A 19,660-nucleotide genomic window follows, 5' to 3' on the forward strand; every position below is an offset into this window, starting at 1 on the left:
GGGGTGGGTGCGCAGAGCCCGGGCGGGGCGCGGGGCGCGGGCCGGGGCGGGATGGCGCGGCCGGGGCTCCCCAGCCCGGTGCGGAGTCGGGGGCGGCGGGACCGGCGGGGGGGCGCGGAGCCGGGCGCATGCGCTGCGGCGGCGGGGCGGCGGGGGCCGGGGCGGCGCGGGGGGCCGGAGAGAGGGAGGGAGCGGGCGGGGAGGAGGCTGGGCCGGGCCGGGCCGCCTATTTGAGGGAAAGTAGCGCTCGGCGGGCGCTCAGTGCCGGCTGCCGCGGAGAGGCGACGGCCGAGCAGCCGCCGGTCGGTGCCCGCAGCCGGCGCGGCGCTGCCCCCCTGCCGAGGACTGCCGCGCTCGTCGCACGAGTGGCGGCGGGGGGAGCCGCCCCGCGGGGCCGCCTCTGCCCCTTCCCCGCCGCGCCGTTAATGGAAACATGGCGATGGCGGCTCCGACCGGCAGCGCGGCGCCCGTCGCCCCGGCCCTCTGCGGCCACCTGGCCCTGCTGCTGCTCCTCGCCGCCCCCGCCGCCCACGGCTACAGCTTCCCCCAGCAGCACACGTAAGTGCCGCCGCCCCGGCCGGGACCCCCCGCCCCGCGGCTCGGCCCGGCGCGGTGGCGCATCGCGGGGCCGCCCCGGGGCCTGCGGGGGAGCGGCGGCGGCGGGGCCGCGGCGGGCGCTGCCGGTGCCGGCGGCCGGCGCCGCGCTGGATGCGGGCGGGCGCGGGGGTCTCCGCCCGTTCCCCGCCGGAGCGGCGGGGCGAGGAACGGACCCAAAGTTGCTGGAAAGCACAAACTTCCCCGGCGGGTGCCGGTCCGCAGGGCGGCTGTCGGAGCCTTAATGTGGCGAGAGGGGGGAAAGACCAAAAAGGACTTATTTTCCAACCCCCCCAATCCTCGTTTCAAGCACACAATATGGTACCCACAACCGGCCGTGCCCACCGGAGTTTGAGGATAAACTATTAATAGCTGGATAGTTCCACAGGCTATCCGACCTGGCGGTTCTTCCTTTCCCTCCCTCTGGACCGACTGTAATCTACTGAAAGAGAGTCGGAAAGCAGATCGTTTGGGTGAGGGGGTGGGGGACTGGAGAGTCGCTGCAGGAAGGATATAAATAGATTTTTTGAAGAAGGAATTGCTTTAGAAGTTAATGTTTGGGAATATTTGCTAACAGGGATGGCTCTCTTGCCTATCGTGATAACCCTTAAGCCTGTCCCTCTCCACACATCCGTGGGAAACCTTGCTGAGATGTATTTTAAGAGGCTGTCATCTCCGTTATGAATTGCTGAGGTTTGTTGACACAAAACTGAAAAAAATCCAGACGATTCAAAGTAAAGGCTGACACTGTGTCCTTACACTCTGTGTTTCTGAAGGTGGAGGAAAGATTTCAATGACATAGAGTTAATAATAGCAGTGTTGCCCTTAACTTCGTGCTGCCCCAGTGGATGTGAACCGCTTTATGTCACATTTGTCTTGTCATTTGTGATTTGCTTAAGAATAGAAATACATTTCATATATATATATATATATATGTCATAGAAAGTATTTTTGAAAGCCTTTTAGATTAGTGTCTTTGATCTCGAAGTACATTTTTGCAAGCATGTAGTCAGGCCTTCTGAAAAGAAGGCTTATTGGCAGAAGAAACAGTGTTGTTTATTTGGGAGAGCTGTAGCTTACTGTGTTAATATCTGCCTTCACCAGAGGCATGGTCGTTTATTCCGAAATCCTTCCCATTTAGACAGATTCTTTCTGGATTCTTTTGGGGCATGTATTAATATTTTTAAATATATTTGACCTTTGGGAGCTTGATGGACTCCCTTTTCTCGCTGTCACGTGAATACAGAAATTCTTCAGAATAAGACCCTGAGAAATGTCTACCTACAGGGGGAAGAGAGGAAAGGGAACGTGCCAGTTCTCGTCCAAGTACCCCACAGCCTTATGGCCTGATCCAGCCTTGCTCTCCCATGAACAATCTCTGCTTTCGTGAGAACGCCTAAAGAGGCAAAGGGGATTCTGTACGGGTGAAGCACAGCTAAAGTTTGTGGGCTGTTTGATATTTCAGCCGCTTTTCATGGATTGCAAGTTGTTGCATTCTCTTCTTAAGTTCAGAACACAGTATCAATTTGTAGAATAAATTTATTTTGGGTACCAGTTTATGAGTCAAAGCTGTGTTTTCTTTCTAGCTGCAGAAAGTTTTGTAAGAAGGTTCTTCTACCAAGAGAAACATAAAAAGGCTTCTATGTTATTCTAATAAACCATGCCAGTTTTTTAACCAAAGCAGTTTTATTCCAATTAATTTGGTAGGGTTTGCTGGAATAGATTTTGTTAGCTCTGTGCTCTCTTATCAGAGGTCTTATCAGAGTGGGCCTAATCCTGCACTGAGTGAGGCAAGATGAGCAAAAACTGAAGCCACTGGTAAAGATCCATAATTTCTTGCAAATATAGAGGAATGGTCCTGAAAAGGCCACTAATTCTGTGTATGCCTCTGATGGGAATCAATGCCGTCTGGCTGCTTCTGGAGAAGAGACACAGAAGGGGACACAAGACCTCAACCTGACCTGATATCTTCTTGCTTGTTTAGTTCCCCTCATGACCTGTTTTGTGAACGCAGAGGAGAGGAGTCATGGATGGATATTTGATGATGATGCACAATTGCTGGGCAGTAGGTTAATGCTGGTGAGGTCTGCCCTAGGGCTGTTGTGATTGTTTCTTGGGAAGGAAATACTTAATGGGAGTAAAGATTGCAGTGGTAACTGGTACCAAGGCTTGAACGATCCCCTGTAATTGTCTGTTCCCCCCGAGTAGTTATCTGTTTGCACCCTTCTTGTTTTTAAAGAGGCTGGATAGAAGTTAAATTTTTTAGGCAGATTTACCGATGGGGAGCCGAGTTGAGCTGATGAGATGTGCTGCTGAATTCTTCCCATTACCAGCTAATTTTCTCCTACTTTAGACAATGCACCCTTGTGAATGATTCAGAGCATTGATTAGAAATGTGTTTGTCTTAGGAGGTCTTCTCTGTAACAATCACTGAAGTCATCTTTTACTACAGGACTCTCAAAAATGAGGCTGCTTTTTTAAGCAGCCCCAGAAGTGTTTCATTCTGGCAGGCAGCAGACTGAATGATTAGGATATTTTGCCTAAGGGGGGAGGGAAGGAAGAAAACAAAGAACATTTTTGTTTTTTAATTTTGGTTACAATTGTATTAATTATTGTCAGTGTGTTGATTCTTGGTTCTGTCCCTGATAAATCGCTGGTGTTCTACATTATCTCTCTCTTCCCGGGTAGCATGGTTTTAATCATCTTATGCTGAGCTAAGGAAAGCTCGGCTCAGCCAGTTGTCCAAAGGGGAATTTCTCATTGAGATTTAAAAAGCAAAATCCCCGATTGGAACAAGCCCATTGGGGCGCGGGCATGTTAGGTGATGGCCACTGACTAACAAGGCTCCTTTTAGCAATCATAATGTACAATAGTGTGCATCTATGTGGGCAACGGGATTAATGGCTGTGGAAAGGAAGGTTGTTGATTGCAGTTAATTTTTCTTTTAAATGGCACACAGAGGGATTCCTGTGGCAGCATGGTAACAACCTCTGCTTGAATTTCTGAGCTGTTTGATATGAAATGATTGAAAGCCTGGTCAGTCAGGGGAGTCCTGTACCTGTATCGCCACTGCCTCGCATTAGTGGAGATTGTGCACGTGAGTGCTGGGGAATGTGGCTGCCAGTGCTGCCACTGGGGAGCAGAACAAACCCCCTCCTTACTTTCCAGCAAGGCTTTTTGTCACTTGGACTTGAAAGAAAATTGCCATCTGCTAGAGGGTGGTGAGCCATTTGCTTCTTGTGAGGAAGCAGGTGTGTGCAGAATTGCTGTGTGTCTGCTTGGCTTCGTGGCTGCTCTGCAGGGCATCTCTGACCAGGCAGCACAGGAGGAAGGGATGTCTGCAGGGGAAAGTGCCAGCATGGGGTCCAGGATCCAGTCCTGCTTTTCCAACAGGTTTAGCACTTGTCAGATGTAGACAGTTGTTTTGGGCAGCAAGCTGGAGATGTTACCCCTGTTCCTGTAAGATAGTGAGCAGTGAAGACTCCTGCTCAGAGCAATAAGGCATTATAGCTTCCCGTCACCACTGGAAGGTGGGCCTGAGGCTGCCACTTCCAAATTAGTTGCTTCTTTGTAGCAGCTTTTGATTTGTACTTGTCATTTCACCCCAAATGAGGTTAATGATGCTGGTAGTGATGGCACATCTGGGCTAGGAAGGTTTGAAGCAAATAACTCTATTAGGACTGGAGGCTTTAGGGTTTGCAGGATGCCATGTAGAGGAAGCTCCTTGTCTTGTTCTACTGCCCACCTGCTGTGCAGTCAGGCAATCTCTTCCAATTATGGTTTTGATGCTTGGCATTGGAACTCGTCTGGAAGGGAGCAGAGAAGTTGGGAGATGGCCCTGCTTGTCTTCTGTGCTCTGCTGAGCAGAGAGAGTTCCCTGGGAGGGCAATCTACCACGATGAGTGACTGACAGATAATGCCCCTCTGTCCCTGTGAGGGCTGAGGAGCCTCTGCGACAATTTGTACCCAGTGTCCCTGCAACAGCTCTATGCAGGCTGTGCTTGGTGGCAGAAACCTCTTTGAGGCATGCAGAGGCACCCTGAACTTTCCAGAGGTAAAAGAAGAGCCTCACAAAGAGGAACAAATGTTTTTAAAAAGCCATTTGCAATATTTCTTGCTATTTAAAAACAAATTTCTCCATTTAAAAACTAATTTATCCATTCCTGTAAGCATTCCTGAATGCTTCCTGCTCAGTTCTCACATGGGGAAAGAGCAGAGCATTACTGCTTTTTTGCCTGTGACACCTCAACACTGTAACCTGCCTGCACTCGTCCCCTTCAAGATTGTGGTTTCAGGAGTTTTGAGTTTTTCAACTGTATACATTGAGAAATTGTTAATTGAAATTCTCTTGAGAAAGTGTGTGGGTTCCCACTGAAATCAATAAGGCTCCTGCACACAGACCTGAGGGTAGAAATGGGCTCCTGCTTGGTGTTTGACAGGCAGAGTTCAGCAGCTTTGTTGTAAAGAAGCTTTGTGTGTGCCCCCTGAAAAGCTGAAGGTGGTTACAGAGAGTCTGAATGGAAACCTGAACGTTTATCCTTGAACGAGCTTCCTGGTGTTTGGCTTCAAAAGCCATCAGAACGGCTCTCGAGGGCTTTCGTGCTGGGGCATCTGCACTCTGCAACACTGTACACGTGCACACGCTGTACGAGTCAGACAATGCTTTTTTCAGCCAATGAAATACTCAAGTGGGATGAAATAAAAGCAAAAGTCATTAGCAAGCAACATACTTGAGTGAAATATTCAGTAAGAAAGGACGGTATCTGAACGCTTCGATATTTACTTTTCTAGGAGCCTCTTGAAAGCAAAATGTGTTTTGTTAGCAAAATTATTTTTCCTCTCTGGGGTCTTGGTAGTAGTTTGTTGTTTTAGAGCAGTTCCTGTAATCTAGCCTTCATCCTCGGGTTTATTGTTGCTGGGTTGCATGGGGAATGGGGTTGTACAAATTGTTGTTACTGGAGAGTCAGTTTCTGTCAACAAGCTATTGGCATAGTTTTCTTTAGGATGAATTATTTGATCTTTTGGAGAAGGCATGTAGATTTTCTTCATAACTTTGACCGTTTTCCTACAGCCCTTTCAATTCTGTCTCAGCCATTATCTTTTGGTCATAAATATAATGAGAAATAAAAGGTGTTTATGCAGACCAAAGGTTTCATTCTTCCTCTGTAAAGCGAAGTGTTTCTCGCATTGACTGATGCGTGAGTGATCGGGATATTTAACCAGATGAGCTTTTGACGGGTGAAAGGGCTGCAGGGCGAGACACACAAAGATCTGAACGCAGTCGGGCCAGACAAAGGGTGCACGGTCTGTGGTTTCTGTATCTATTCATTAACTCATCGCAAGGTCGTTATCCTTGCTTGTGATCAGGCTACCGTGCCACCTCCTCGGAATCCGCTTCTCAGTCTGGTGGGGGACGGTGCAGGAGCTGTTTTACAGCACAGCTTCTCCCAAGGCTACGTGAGACTGCCTTTCAGGAGAACCACGATGAATTCTCCTCCCGCACGTCTAGTTGGGACTGAGAACTCCAGAGGAGATAATTGCTGACAGCAATCAGATTGGGTGCTAAATGCCATATAAACCATCTAGGTCAATAATGATGGTAAAGCCTTGGGCACAGTTGTCAAAACAGCACTTGAGTTTGCCCATCTCTTTGTGCAGCGACACCACTGATAGAGAGTAGTTAAATGCAAGAAGCACGGGATGCGACATGATTTTTAGCTCTGGTGTATGTCAAAAATCCCTGAAGTTCTTGCAATGAAAAGGAGATCTATAATAAGAATGTCTCTTGCCTCCCTCGACCTTGTTCCTTCTTTCATTGTCCTTGAACAGTGGCGATGGAGCTGTGCTTTCCATGGACTAGGCTGGAGCTACTTCTGCACCAGTGGGTTTCTGTTATGAGCCCCCTGAAGCCCTGGGTAGACTTGGGGTTTCCTTGGCTTCTGCTGGTGTGAAAACTGTTCTACCCTTTCCCACAGTGACACCTGGGGAATTCCTGAATCAATATGGGTTGTGCCTAAAGTGAGTATCACTGTGATAGAAAACCCGGAGTGATGCATTATAAAAGGCACGTTAATTTACCTGACAAAGGGTGTCTATCTTGAATTATTTATGAGGTTTCACAGCACACTAGTAAATTTTGTAAAAGCAATGGAGTCCTGGTAACGTGAGCCTCTTCACTGCAGCTTCCGTAGTGGAGTTGTTCTGAGGAGGTACAGGAGGTGGGGGATGGAGGAGGAGGAAGAAATAGGCAGCAAGTGGAGGGATAGAGAGAGACTGCTGTTTTCATGTGCAAATGATGAGGTGTGCAGAGCAATGAAGTGCGAATTAGTTAGATCATGCTGTGCATTGGAGCAAAAATCTGCGTAGTGTTAGAAAGCAGCCTATGCTTCAGGGGAGGGTGGGGGGTGGAAAGGATGGGGAGTACAGACACAAGGACAGAGAAGGGTGAAAATCTCATGACCAAAATACTGGCTGCTTCCCATCTGTAGAAATGGTATTTGCAGGGGTAGTTTGGTTAAAGTACATACTCCTTTTGGTGAGATTTTCTTATTCAAGTTCCGGTAAAAGAAGGCTCAAGCCAGAGCTGGCCAGGCTTTTCTGTGTGGCATTCAGCAACTGAGAGGCTTGGAAGTGTGCAGAACCACGTGGCTGTGGACCAGACAGGTTTGCTCAGGATAACCTGGAACATGTGTGTCCACAGGAGCATTAAGTGTGTGGGCTTGCTTCAATCCCTGCTGCAACACCATTTCAGTGCTAAAAGTCAGTGCTGCAGCAGGCGCAGCGCAGGTTCACGGTGTGGCTGCCGCTGTGCACCTGCTCTGTTGGTAAACAGAGGCCTGCCCCGTGCCTTTGGGCTTCCAAGCCTCTTGGCCTTGCAAGCACAAAGTTAGCCCTTAAACGGTCAAAAGTGTTGTATTCATCTCCATTGAAGTGACAAATGAGGATATGATTCTCCTTTTAAATACCAATGCCTCTCAACTCATAACAGAGCTGGGTCGTGAAACTTTTGTCACAAGCTGCCAGTTTGCTGTCAGACTTTGTTTCTTCTCCAGTGGGCACTTAATATTCTGCAGTCGAGAAGAAGAATCCCATATCTAAAGTCTGAATTCACATTCATTCTCCCAAACAGGAAAGCAAAACAAGGGGCATATATCTAAATAATTTTCAGAGCTAACCTTGTATAAGCTACTTACCCTTCAGAAATATATAAAGCTCTCAGTGATGTAATTTCTGTTGAACCAGAGGTATTCTTGTATTTGAATTCTCACATCTATTAATTTTCATGTAATAGTATCTCTCTATTGTGGTTCATAAACACTTTTTGTACAGTATGGAACAGGGAGGGTCATGAATGCAGTGCCTTGTTTGCATTTCTAACGTATAGTGGGTTTTACAGGCAGATTTTTGGCAGCTGTAACGTGAACACCAAAATAGAGACAGACTTAAGCCAAGCGAAGCACCTAATGTTCAACTTCATCAGGTGTTGAAGATTGAGTCAGATTCTGGACTGTGAGTGGTTGAACGTCTTTTTATTGCTCCATAACGAACTCAGTAGACCCAGGAGGAGCCAAAGTGCCATTTCCTCATGTCTGAGGTAGTCTTGTAAATTAGAGGTCTCTGCTAAGCGTTCACTGTAGTGTCACATTCTTGGGATCAGTGTGTGTGGGAAGTACTGTGTGGGCTCACGTGCTTCCAGTACCTCTGCAGGGAGAGGGATGCCCCTTGCCCAGGTAACCTTCTGCAGCACTGTCATGCACACCAGGGGAAGAAAAGGGTGGAAGAAAAAGCATTTAATTATTCAAGGCCTGCAGGCTGAAAAGGGTTTCAGGACAGTGAGCTAGGCATGCGCCAAAGCTTCGTGGGCACTCCTCTGCTTTCCCCTCCTCCCCTGCCTGCTCTGGGAAGGAGGGTAGATTACATGAGTATGAAAAAAAAATCAATATTTTTCTCTTCATGCAGCTCTTATTTTTTATTTATTCTGTTTTTGTTGGCTGGGAAGTCTTAATAATTGTTGATCAGTGACCAAACAGATGACATTATTTGGCCTCCTACAGATAACAGCCCTTCCAAGAGCATAGACCAAAAGGGACCCTCTCTGTGCACAGGGATGCTTTCATGCCCGCCCCTTGGCTCAGTGCTGTTTGGTTTCTGAATGAGCCATTCCTGATGTTAGGCTTGATACAATACAGAAAAATTTGCTGATGTCAAGTCTTGTGTGCTATGTAGGTTTAAAAGCTGAGAATTGTCAAGAAAATTTTCAAGATGCTGGGACAAATTCACCCCTGATGTAATGATGCTGTGGGATTATGCCAGGGATAACTTTCAGGCTTTTGTCTCTTAACTTTTAAATATGGTGGTGATTGTGGTTGTTTCTGGTGGGATTTTTATTGTGAGGTGGACAAAAGAAATGCAGCTAACACATCTACTGTCTGGTCTCAGTTTCTAAATAACCCCATTTCGCACCTGCCCGCCTGTTTGACCCAGCAGCAAAAATGTTGTGTTGGCATTTCTGACATCAATACTGCCCCTTTACCCATCACCCTAAGGCTAAATTGAACCCTTCTGTGTCACTTGCTCCTTGCTATGTTTATTTGTTTTGATCTAGTCTTTACTGTAGAGAAAAATCTAACCAGCTCTGTCTCACCTCAGCTGTCTGCTAGGTGCTTGGGGCTCTTTTTCATGTGAAGTGGCTCCTTCCACAGGTGAATTTACACCCTCACTTTCCCCCTGCTTCCCTGTGTTCCCTGCCCAGATATGAGGATGGAGCAGCTGGGTATGGAAAGGCTCTGACAGCCACATTTTGGCATGAAGTCTCACTTCAGCACTGTCACTGCTGAGCTCTTACCTCTTCCCCTCTAGCAGCCCTGTTGTGCCAGCCTCATTGAGGCCATGTTTGCTGGAGCAGGCCCAGTGTTACCAAGCCAGAGGTGAGGATGCATCCCCAAGGCTGGTGCTCTGCATGGAGCACTGCCTGTGGCAACACTGCTGCGTGGGAAACTTCTTTTTCTGCCCTTCCTCTCTTGACACCACTCCAAGTGAATCCTTGTGCTGAAAGCACTGCTGGTTTGTGCAGTTTATGAATGTGATTATGTGTGCTGAAAGCAGCCTTGCCTTTTTTATTTTATAAGGGCCTCTTAATAAATGTCACTTATTTGGGGACTCAGGCAGCTGAGTGCATGGCCAGCTACCTTCTCAGTGGGGAGTGGCTGCCAGACCCCATCCTGTCCTCTGGAGCCACAGCTGGCTGGTGGAAGAGCAGGTTGCCAGAAAAAAAGATACAGTGTTTTTATGGTAGCTTGCATAATATTTGACTTTCATTCTTAGTTAAATCTACTTATTTCTGTGTTTGTACCATTCCTGTTGTTTTCAGATCTCAGTGGATAACATGAGGGTTCTTGTATGTGAAGTTGCTTTCAGAGAACACCAAACAGCTGCAGGAAGGAAAGATGTAGTAAATGTACCTGTCCTTATGGAGGAATATCAGAATGATTGTAGTGTGGTGAAATGGGACCTGCTTGAGCTGCAGGTGAGATGCTCCAGATGCATTACCTGAGGCCTGTGTTGGGGCCACAAGTAATGTGTGGACCTGTAGTTTCTCTACCTAACAATCTAAGTTAGATGAAGGATTCATGTGCAAGGCCTGGTGCTTCAGGGCTGGGTGGAATTGGTGGCCAGAGCCCTGTTTCATCCTGCAACTGCCAGCCTGCAGTACTGAACTGCAGTTTGTTGAGCTGCTCTGAGGTTTGTGAGGTTCACTGCACAAAAGTCCAGATCCCATGACCAAAGTGAGGACTATTCCAAGTATATTGTATTTTTTGTGTCTAATTTTCCACATGAAACTAACCTTGCTTCCTCATTTGGCTTGGTTACAGTATTTATTACAATGACACTTCTCCTTCTCATTTTTTTTCTACTGCTATGATATTGAGGTTTAATATTTATCTTCTAATAGTTTCTGAGTAGCAGAGTGCTTGCATTACTGGCAGTGATGTATAGTTAATCCTGAGCACAGATAGCTGTGAGAGGTCCAGACGGACTTTAGCCCTCAGTGGCATGCTTGTGAGTGAGGAAATTAGCTTGGAAATTGCTGTTTGTTAAAATTGCTTCTGTGTTAATCTTGCTGTGATACCACAGCTTCTGGCAGTATGTGGGTTAGCAAGATGGTTGTGGCTGAGAATTGAGGGCAGGTTCTCACTTTAAAAGAGTCTCAGCAAAGACCTCGTCTTACACCTTTGCTCTGAGGAGGTTTACACTGAGGAATGTGGCCCATTTTTCAATTGCCAGGCCTATCTTCCAGGTGTTTTCTTATCCCCAGTTGACCTTCTGGCCTACTTTCTGTCCACTATGTGTTAAAAGGTGACCAACCTGTCATTCTTGGCAAGCATCAGGAACAGAGCGTGTGTGCCTCAGGCTTGTTCCCTGGGGAGGTAGATAATTCTTTCATGATGCCCTTGGGATTGTCCCCCCTCCCAACCCCTCACCATTGCACTGTGAGCATCTTGTCCTGCCCTCTTCCACTCCTTGTTGTGGTTTTGTGCCTGCACTTTGTAATAGCACTTGCATTTTCCCATTGCTCGTTTTGCTGCTGAAACTAAGGCTTCAGAGACTCCAGTAAGTCTGGAGTAAGGTGGAGCAGGAAATGCAACCAGATCACAGAATTCCTCCTCTGTTCCTCTGAATGAATCCATGCTCTCAGTTTTGGGATAAATGTTTCTTCTATTATGTACTAACAAGACATCAGATTCAGCTACAGGAACAGAAAACAGGGGAAGGAGGATTTGGACTCCAGGGAAAGTGTCTGTCCCTTTGGTGTTGGGTGGGTGGGAACTGTCCTTGTGGATGAAAAGCTTCTCTGAAGGACACTGTTCTCTGGCAAATGCCTGAACATCAAAGCTTGGGCATTGCTGTTCTCTGTGCAGTCAGAGGGCAAGAGGCCTTGCTGCCGAGTGCTCAGCACTGGACTTCTCCAAATTAAATGGGTGCCCTCTGCTGCATAAGCTGTATGTTGGCTCTTTGTGCCATGTAAATTACGGTTAGGCACCTTTCCCAAGAAATGCTCTCTTTAAAATTGCATTTTTGTGCTGATGATGCACTCATTTAGAATTGGATCTTGCGCTCATTGCCTCCTTGTGGCAAACACTCACCAGTGGAACCAGTTACTGGGCAAGCTGTAGGGCAATAGCTCCTGACCATCCCTTGGACATTTAACCCCTTGGACAGTACCTGAGATACCATCTGAACATTTCCTGCTCTCTATGTGTGTCTTGGAGAGAAATTCTGGAGGCCATTAAGATGGGTAATTTACATGCTTCTTGAGCCAGTGCCTAGGGAAATATATTTCACAGGTAATTTCAAATCTCTTGGTGTGTGGAAGAAGTCATTATTCTGAACAGAAAGGGGCTGGTGATGTCACAGGCCCCATTGAAATGACCACATTAGAGACTGGGATTTTCTCTCACACAGGAAAGAGTCCAAGACATTCTATTCATAGGGTGCTGGGATGGCAGGAGTTTTTGGGTTTAATGTCAATACTCATGTAGAAAAGCCGAAAAGAGAATTATCGTGTAATCCTCAGTTCCAGTTAGATGTGAGCATATTGCGTGTGAGGGCTGGGAGCAAACCTGCTCTGGGGTGCCCATTAGTGTGCAAATTTCTGGCTTTGGTGTTCCAGTGCTGTCTTCCAAGGGCAAACATCAAAGTTAGCATCAGGAGGTTGAATTGAAGTTTTGACTCTGCTCCCAAAAGTCTGTCTGGGTTTCAGACTATTACTTTGCCTTTGTAGCTCCATTCTCCCCTCCTGAAAAAGATGGAAAATATTTTTGTTGGATATATTAGGAAGATTGATAGTTTTCTGTTGATTCTCCTTTCATGGGGTCCTCCAGGACAGGAGGTGAATTCTTTCCAGTGTGAAAAGCTGGCTATTGTGGGAGATGGGGAAACTGAGCCTGATAGATCAGCATCCTTTCTATGTACACCAAATGCTGCACCTTCTGAGTATTCCCAGTGTGGTTCAGGCACCTCCATTTATACAGACTTGTCCTTTTCAGGGGAACAGTGATATGTATATGCTTCCCTGAGGAAGGAGCAGTCTTGTCCCAGTTGGATGGGGAGGAGGAGAGAGGAGGTGACCTGTGAAAGCTGGCAGCTTCATCCCTGCTGCTATGCTCTGGGTGATGCAGCAGTACTGGGACAAAGCTGAACTGGGCTTCATGCTTCCACTCTGCTTCAGCACTTGTCTGGATGCCACCTTACAGCAGGAGAGGTCTTACAAACAGCTTTTAGATGTGTATCACAAAGTAGTGAGGTAATGGCATAAAATGCAGTAAACTGCTATTTATTTTTTTAATGCTCTCCACCCCCACCCCTTTTTTCTTTCATTGCTGAAAGGGACTAATACAATGAAGAGCTTCTGCAAATGAAGGCAACTGCATTTGAAATAACAGGGTTCTGGGTGTTTGGCTGGTGAGAGATGCAATAAGTGAGCATCGCTAAGTGCTTTATAATAACAATGATTACAATGCTCTCTTAGGAGCCAGGAACTCTCAGGTAGGGGGATGGTGTGGAGAGCGATTGTTTAAGGTGGGGGGTTTAACTAGATAGACATCTAGTGACAGTGATGCCCAGAAACCCCTGCGGAATGTTGCATATGGTGCTGTGAGAGGCTACTCCAGAAACCCCAGGAGACTTGGACTGACATGGTTTGAAGCTGAAGCAATGACAATAGATGCCCCTAAATAGCGTCTTGTAGCAGGAGGTCTTTGTGGCAGAGCTTAATGATATCTTTCCTTGGTAAGGAGAGAAGCTGTCGACACAAATTCAGCAGAGTTCTGACTAGTCAGTAGTCCTCTACCAAACTCCTGGCTTGTCTTTAAAAGATCAGATCAATCATTTGTGCTGAATTTGTTTCTGATCAGCTGAAATGTGCCATGGGCAGGGTGGATGCTGAAAGCAGTTCCCTGGTGTTAAGTGGCCAGTAAGAGTTTACATTGTGCTGTTTGCAGTTTGGCCACCTTTGTGTTTTGCCACAACTCCTCATGGTAGCGTGACTCTTCCTGGCAGTAGGAGTGTCACAGGGTGGAAAGTCTTGTGTGAACAAGAGCACGTTGGGAAGCTCTTTCTTGCCAGGGGGTCCAGTCAATCCTTTATTTCCTGTTTTCCTGCTGCAGCATCACGTCTCCCTCACCCTTTGAGCAGCATGCTTAGGAAATGAGAGATGACTACAGCGTACGTATTCAAAACTCAGTTCCGGCCATCAAGATGTGGCACTTCTTTATCATGCTTTGTCCCATATCTTGACCAGACTCTACATAAATGACCCACACAAGGGAAACTGTTTTGCTTTGTCCAGTATCACACTATTTGAGTAGTCAGGAGATGGTGGTTGTGAATTATCCTGAACTCTTATAAAAGCCTACATCAGCTTGGATGATCCTATTGTTGCTCAGCAGTGACAGAGGAGCACACGGCAACTCATAGCATGTAATCATGAAGTTGTTTGCATTTGCTTTAGTGGACAGTGTTCTGGTGGCATGATACAGAAACACTGCCCAGACTGTCATCTTTCAGGCACCCAGCCTCACGTACTCAAATGACAGCTTCACTGTTTCTCCAGGCTGTGTAAAAAACTCTCCCACCTCCAACCCCAAGTACAGGTCCTGCAAGTTGTGGCTGTTTTGTCTTCTGGGGTGGTTCAGCCTTCCATCTGGTGATGAGGATTTACTGGAATGAACAAGAAGATGCAACAAGCGATCTTACTTCTGTTGAGCTCCCAAGAGAGTCATGAATTATACACAGAATAAACAAATAACCTGATATGTCTGTCATTATATCATAAAGGAGTTTAATAATTCATGCAGCTTGCAAAATCCTTACTAAGACCTACCCTCCGTAACCTTATCTTTGCCGTGGGGGATGGGATCTCTTCAGCCTCCACTCAGATTGCATGTGTAAAAGAGAAGGAGTCAGTGAGGAGGGAGGTTTTATCATAAAACTTCATCTGTATAATGGGTTGCAAAGTGACGTGCAAGAGTTATCAGCCATTGGGGTCTCAAGGGGTGCTGAAAATGACAAGTGGCAGCATTGGGTGAAATTTATGCAGGTAGTGTGCTCCATAAAACTGACACCTATTCACTTATTTATTAATTCATTGTGTTTCAAGTCTAGATTTGTGACAGGCTTTGAGATAAGGAGCCCAGTTCTAATCCTGCGCGACGAGAGTGCAAAGATGGTGCAAAGAAACCATGGGCTTCTCTTGCTCCTGGTGCGCATCAGGGAGTGTGCCATGGAAACAGAGTTTCCAGATGTAAACTGGGAGCAGAGTTTTCAAGAAAGCAGGGAGGCTGAGGCATTATGTTAGCTTGGGCTCTGAAAAATACAGGTAATTGTTTTGGGTGGGATACTGCTGCTATCACCGGTGTTGCTCCAGTGCTGATAGCCAATTGCCTTTGTCTTATCTTGGTTTGTGTTACATTCAAGGAGTTGGGCATTGGGTTCAGTGCTGGAAGGGCCTTTTGGCCAAGGGCTCTCCTCTGCCCTGTGGTCTGCAGAAGGTATTTGCTGTGCTTGCTTTGCCGTTTGTTCTTTTCATTGCTGTATCAATGAGAGGTAGTGCACATGTTTGGTCAGAAGAAATCGGTGCCTCCGTGGGGCCTTTTACAGCACTGCTGGGCAAATGGACCAGCTCACACATTCAGTGGCTTCTTCCTCTGTCTGTGGGCAAATCACCCACCAACAGATTGCGATTTTCCTCAAACCTACTCCTAGGCTTTAAATTATTCACTGCATTATCCTTTGGCCTCCAGCTCCTTTGCATATCAAATACTCCAAATCAGCTTTTTGTAAAGTTTGAAATTCAAGATATTTTGATTGGACACGCAGCTCTCAAAGAACAGTTATCGTGGCTCTTTGTCATACTGGGAGGGCATTTCAAGTGGGGTCCTGCAGGGATCTGCCCTGGACCTGCTTTTATTCAATAGTTTCATTAATAACTTAAGCAATGGAATGGGAAATATGCTTATAAAATTTGCAGGCGACACTGAGCTAAGAGGAGTTGGATGTACTTTGAAAGGCATTACCAGAATTCAAAATGATCTAGAAAAATTGAACGGGAGCTGGATATCAGCAAAATGAAATTCAGTGAAAACAAATTCAAAGTACTGCACTTATGGGGGAGAAATGAAATGTATAAATACAGAATAAAGAACATCCGTCTGGGTAGCAGCATGGCAAAAAAGATCTCGAGAGTTATTGTGGATCACTTTGGGTCAACGAATTGCTGTCATAGCAGAAGGACACATTTATTCTGCAGTGTTCAGCAGGTTCTTGGACAAGACTGGAGAGGTGATGTCTTCTTCCTCATACAGCACTGGGTTTGGCTTCTGCTGGAGTACCTGACCTCACTTTTTGGCATGAGCCTTTGGAGATGTAGGCAAACTGTAGAGAAACCAGAGCAGGGCAACAAAAAGAGTGAAATATTTAGAAAACAGTGCAAAATAGAGAAAGCTGGGAAAAGCCGAGTTTGCCTATTTATTTTACTACTCGAAAGAATGCAACAGAATAATGATCTTCCAGTTCTTAGGAGCTTGTTGTAAGATTTTTCAGTGCCAGCTATAGGTGGGATAAGTGGAAAGAGGGACTTGAGATTTAGGGTGAATAAGAAGGGAACTTTTTCACCACATGCTGAAAAATTGAACTGGGAAGAGGTACTGTGGGCATCTTGGGTTCACCTTCAGCAGAGAATTTAAAGAACAGATTAGACAACACTTCATGCAGAGGGTTGACGTATTAAGATGTCTTAGTGCAATTAATGGTAGAAGAGGAGTTCCTGAAATCCCTGCCATCCTGCATATCCATGACTGACTGAACAGCTACTTCTGTTCTCAGGTGGAGTTAGACCTTGAATGGCCAATGCTTCTGGTTTTTGAGAGAGAAATCATATTTAAGGAACAATTTTCCTGCTGTCCTAAATGTCACTGGTGACAAGTTGGTGTTACTGGTGGTTTTCTCACAGGTACCTACAGGAATATTCGTGCTCAAGAGCTGTTAATGAAACACATTTTTTTGGGGGTGTAATTTTCCCCTCAGACTTATTTTCCCCTCACCCAGCTTAATCTATTCTGCAGGTTGAGAAAACTCCACAGTTACCCTTTTTATTATATTTTAATACTGTTGGGGTGTCAAACTGGGATCAAGATGGATCTGGCAGCGGGTTTGGCACTTGGGGTTCTTTTTTGGATGCAGTTTTTTGCAAGACGTAGCCTGGTGCAAAAAATTGTAAAGATAAGCAGAAGACAGGACAGAGAACAGACCCAGAAAGTTAGTGTTTGAATTGAGGAGAACAAAATAATGTCGTGAAAGAGCTGAATATAGACAGACTATCCCTGTCCTGTTTCTTAAAGATTTTCGTTAGGATATAGTTCTAATATTCATTTGTCCTCTCCTTCCCCCCTGTAATAATGTCAAAGATGCTTTCTTATTACAGGGAAGACCAGATGGTAGAGGTGAATAATGTCTTGATAAATACTAAGAAAAGAGTAGTCCAGCAGGCAATTTTCCCCACCCTTCCTTTATATAAACACCTGGGCACATACTTTAAATTAAAACAGAGTCATAAAATGACAATGTGGGAGGCTTGATAATGTCTGAAAGCACGGTCAGTAAGTTATTTGGAAGGAAACAGGTGCTCTCTGTAAGCTGTATCTTCAGGGGAAAATAAAAAGGCAGCTTGTTTTTCCTTGATGGGTAAATATTGGCGCATGTGGGGTTTTTACAGCCTAGGTATGTAAGAGAGCTCAGAGGGGGCATATCCTGCACACACACACGTGCACGTGTGTGCACTGACACACACTATTATAGTTAAAGGATTAAGCATCTTGAAGGAATAAGCCAATTATAAGAAGTTCCTGCACAGCAAAAATTAGACAACACAGTAATTAATAACCTTATTAAATAGCAATATTTGGGCACTGAACCAAAGCGTATGAATCAGGGTGAAGCATTCTTGGCTGAACACACTGTGTGAAGTGTAGACACTTGTTCAGAACACACTTTGTGTAGAACCCAACAAGTTTTGGGGCAGTAGATCCACTTAGCAAGTAGTTTCTCCTCTTGTGCTTTCATGTTTCTGTGACTCTCTCTTATTTTTGGGGCCAGAAAGGCAGCAAAAGAAAAGGACTAAATCCCCTGTTTTATTTTTTTTCTAACATCCTCTTCTGCTCCCAGCCAAACAAGCACTCTCCAAAGGCTTCTTTTAAGGAACAAACGTCCTCAAGCAGAAAACTACTTTTCTTTCCTCTTGCTTCTCTTTTCCCAGCGCTTTTGTGAGAGGTGCCTTGCAATGTGGCTAATATTCATTAGTGGTTTGTGTAACTGCCTTGCCCACCCCTAGGTTAGCCATGTGGAGGTGTCACTGCAGCCTGTGAGGGTCTGTCCCACGTACCCAGAGCCACCAAGGCACAGAGTGACCTTGGGCTAAGCTGCTGTGGCACATCCCTGGTGCTGGCCACAGGCTGGCAGCACATGGCTTGTACTGGTGACTTCTCTGTGAGTCTATACAGAAGGTTCTATACAGAAGACCAGGACTCAGGCTGCCATCTGATGTGTGCACAAGGATGTGGGACAAGGACAGCCTGTCTCCTGTCTTTCCAGGCAATTATAATTTTCTTCTGAAGCTACACAGCTGGAGCAGTGGTGTAGACTTGGACACCAGTGTGGGCGTGCACAGAAATCTCTGCAACAGCTTGGGTGACCTGAAGCATGGAACGTGCCCTAACCCTAAAAAAGGGCTGCTGTGATCAGTGGCAAGGCACAGGTACCCACTGAGCAGGAGTGGGACACGTGGGATGCTTTGCTTCTTGGCCCCAACTGTAACAGCAGTGATTTGCCTCCTGATGTTCTGCTTGATGCAGTAAATAATTTTGAATATCTGCTTCTTTTTTAAAGCCTACTTTATATCATCTTTCAGAAAAATCAAATATGCAAATTATGTAATCAATTAACATTTTTGTAGTTTTCTTTGGAGAGGCAGTGATAAATGTTGTTGTGTTTTCAAAAATCACTTACATCCCTTGAAAACGTTGCACTGGAGGCTGTAATATATACAGGTGAAGGAAACAACCATTTTTTCAATACTAAAGATTTTTTTAGTGGATATTCTAAATGTGCATGTGACAGTTGTAGAGTTGTTGGGTTGGGAGAGTCCTATGGAGACTCTGTAGCAAAGGGAGAGCGAGCTGAGATGATGGGGGTCAGTGAGGTGTGCTGGGCATGTCACTGCCAAACAGAGGCCAGGGGATGGTGGGGCTGCCAGGCTCCTTCCATGCAGTTCCTGCAGGCACAGCTATTAAGTGCCATCACAAATTCTTGAGCTCCAAGGTTTTCTCCTGGCCTGTGTTTTCTCACTACAGCGGACACCAAAGTGCTGCTTGGTTTTAGGAGGGGACTGTGCACATGGCTCGTAAAGGAGCCTGGTGGCTTTCTGTCAGCACCACCACAGCCATGCCAGTGGCTTCCCAGCCAGTGCATCAGCTGTGCTCTTTATGCTTTATTTGTAAATGACATTTCACAAGAGCAGTAGGGCACTCCTGGCAGCATGTTTTGAGGAGTTATCGCTCCTCAAGCTCTGTAACGTACCTGAGGCGTGCAGTAATGGCTCAAAAATGCAATGACTGTCATGTCTTATTGCTTACAGCTTCCATAGGAGACATGCTGCACACAGAAATATCCATGTTCATCATGGGCTAGCAGTTTCTTTACCCTCTGCAGCCTTGCTACAGTCATCTTACATAAAATTTCAAGTTAAGTTTCATGTATTCATTAGTTTCATGTATTTTTTTTTTTTTAATGGTAACTTTCAACCCAGTATATGGCAACTGAGATGAAACCTCCAAATTTTGGGATGTAGCCCTCTCTGGAGCCTTCTGTCTTGGACATTACCAGGGCTAGTGGGACATAGTAGTGGGTCAGACAAGAGTTCTGCCAGTGCTTTGATGTATGTGAGGGACATGCTAGGTAGAAAAAAGAATTTTTACTATCACTGGCAAAAGCTCTTGTATAGCCATACTACACC

At 46.0% G+C, this 19,660-nt stretch overlaps 1 protein-coding gene across 1 annotated transcript in view; it reads left to right on the forward strand.

Annotated features, from left to right (window-relative positions):
* The first annotated feature begins 288 nt into the window (after nucleotides 1-288).
* Nucleotides 289-19,660, forward strand: part of CACNA2D2 (calcium voltage-gated channel auxiliary subunit alpha2delta 2) — a 208,562-nt gene continuing 189,190 nt past the window's right edge. Inside the window, exon 1 of the mRNA XM_069028438.1 lies at nucleotides 289-558. Within this exon, the coding sequence (XP_068884539.1) occupies nucleotides 434-558 (125 nt within the window). The 5' untranslated portion in view covers nucleotides 289-433. The remainder of the gene's footprint in view (nucleotides 559-19,660) is intronic.

Source organism: Aphelocoma coerulescens, chromosome 12 (assembly GCF_041296385.1).
Source record: "Aphelocoma coerulescens isolate FSJ_1873_10779 chromosome 12, UR_Acoe_1.0, whole genome shotgun sequence".
NCBI lineage: Eukaryota > Metazoa > Chordata > Aves > Passeriformes > Corvidae > Aphelocoma > Aphelocoma coerulescens.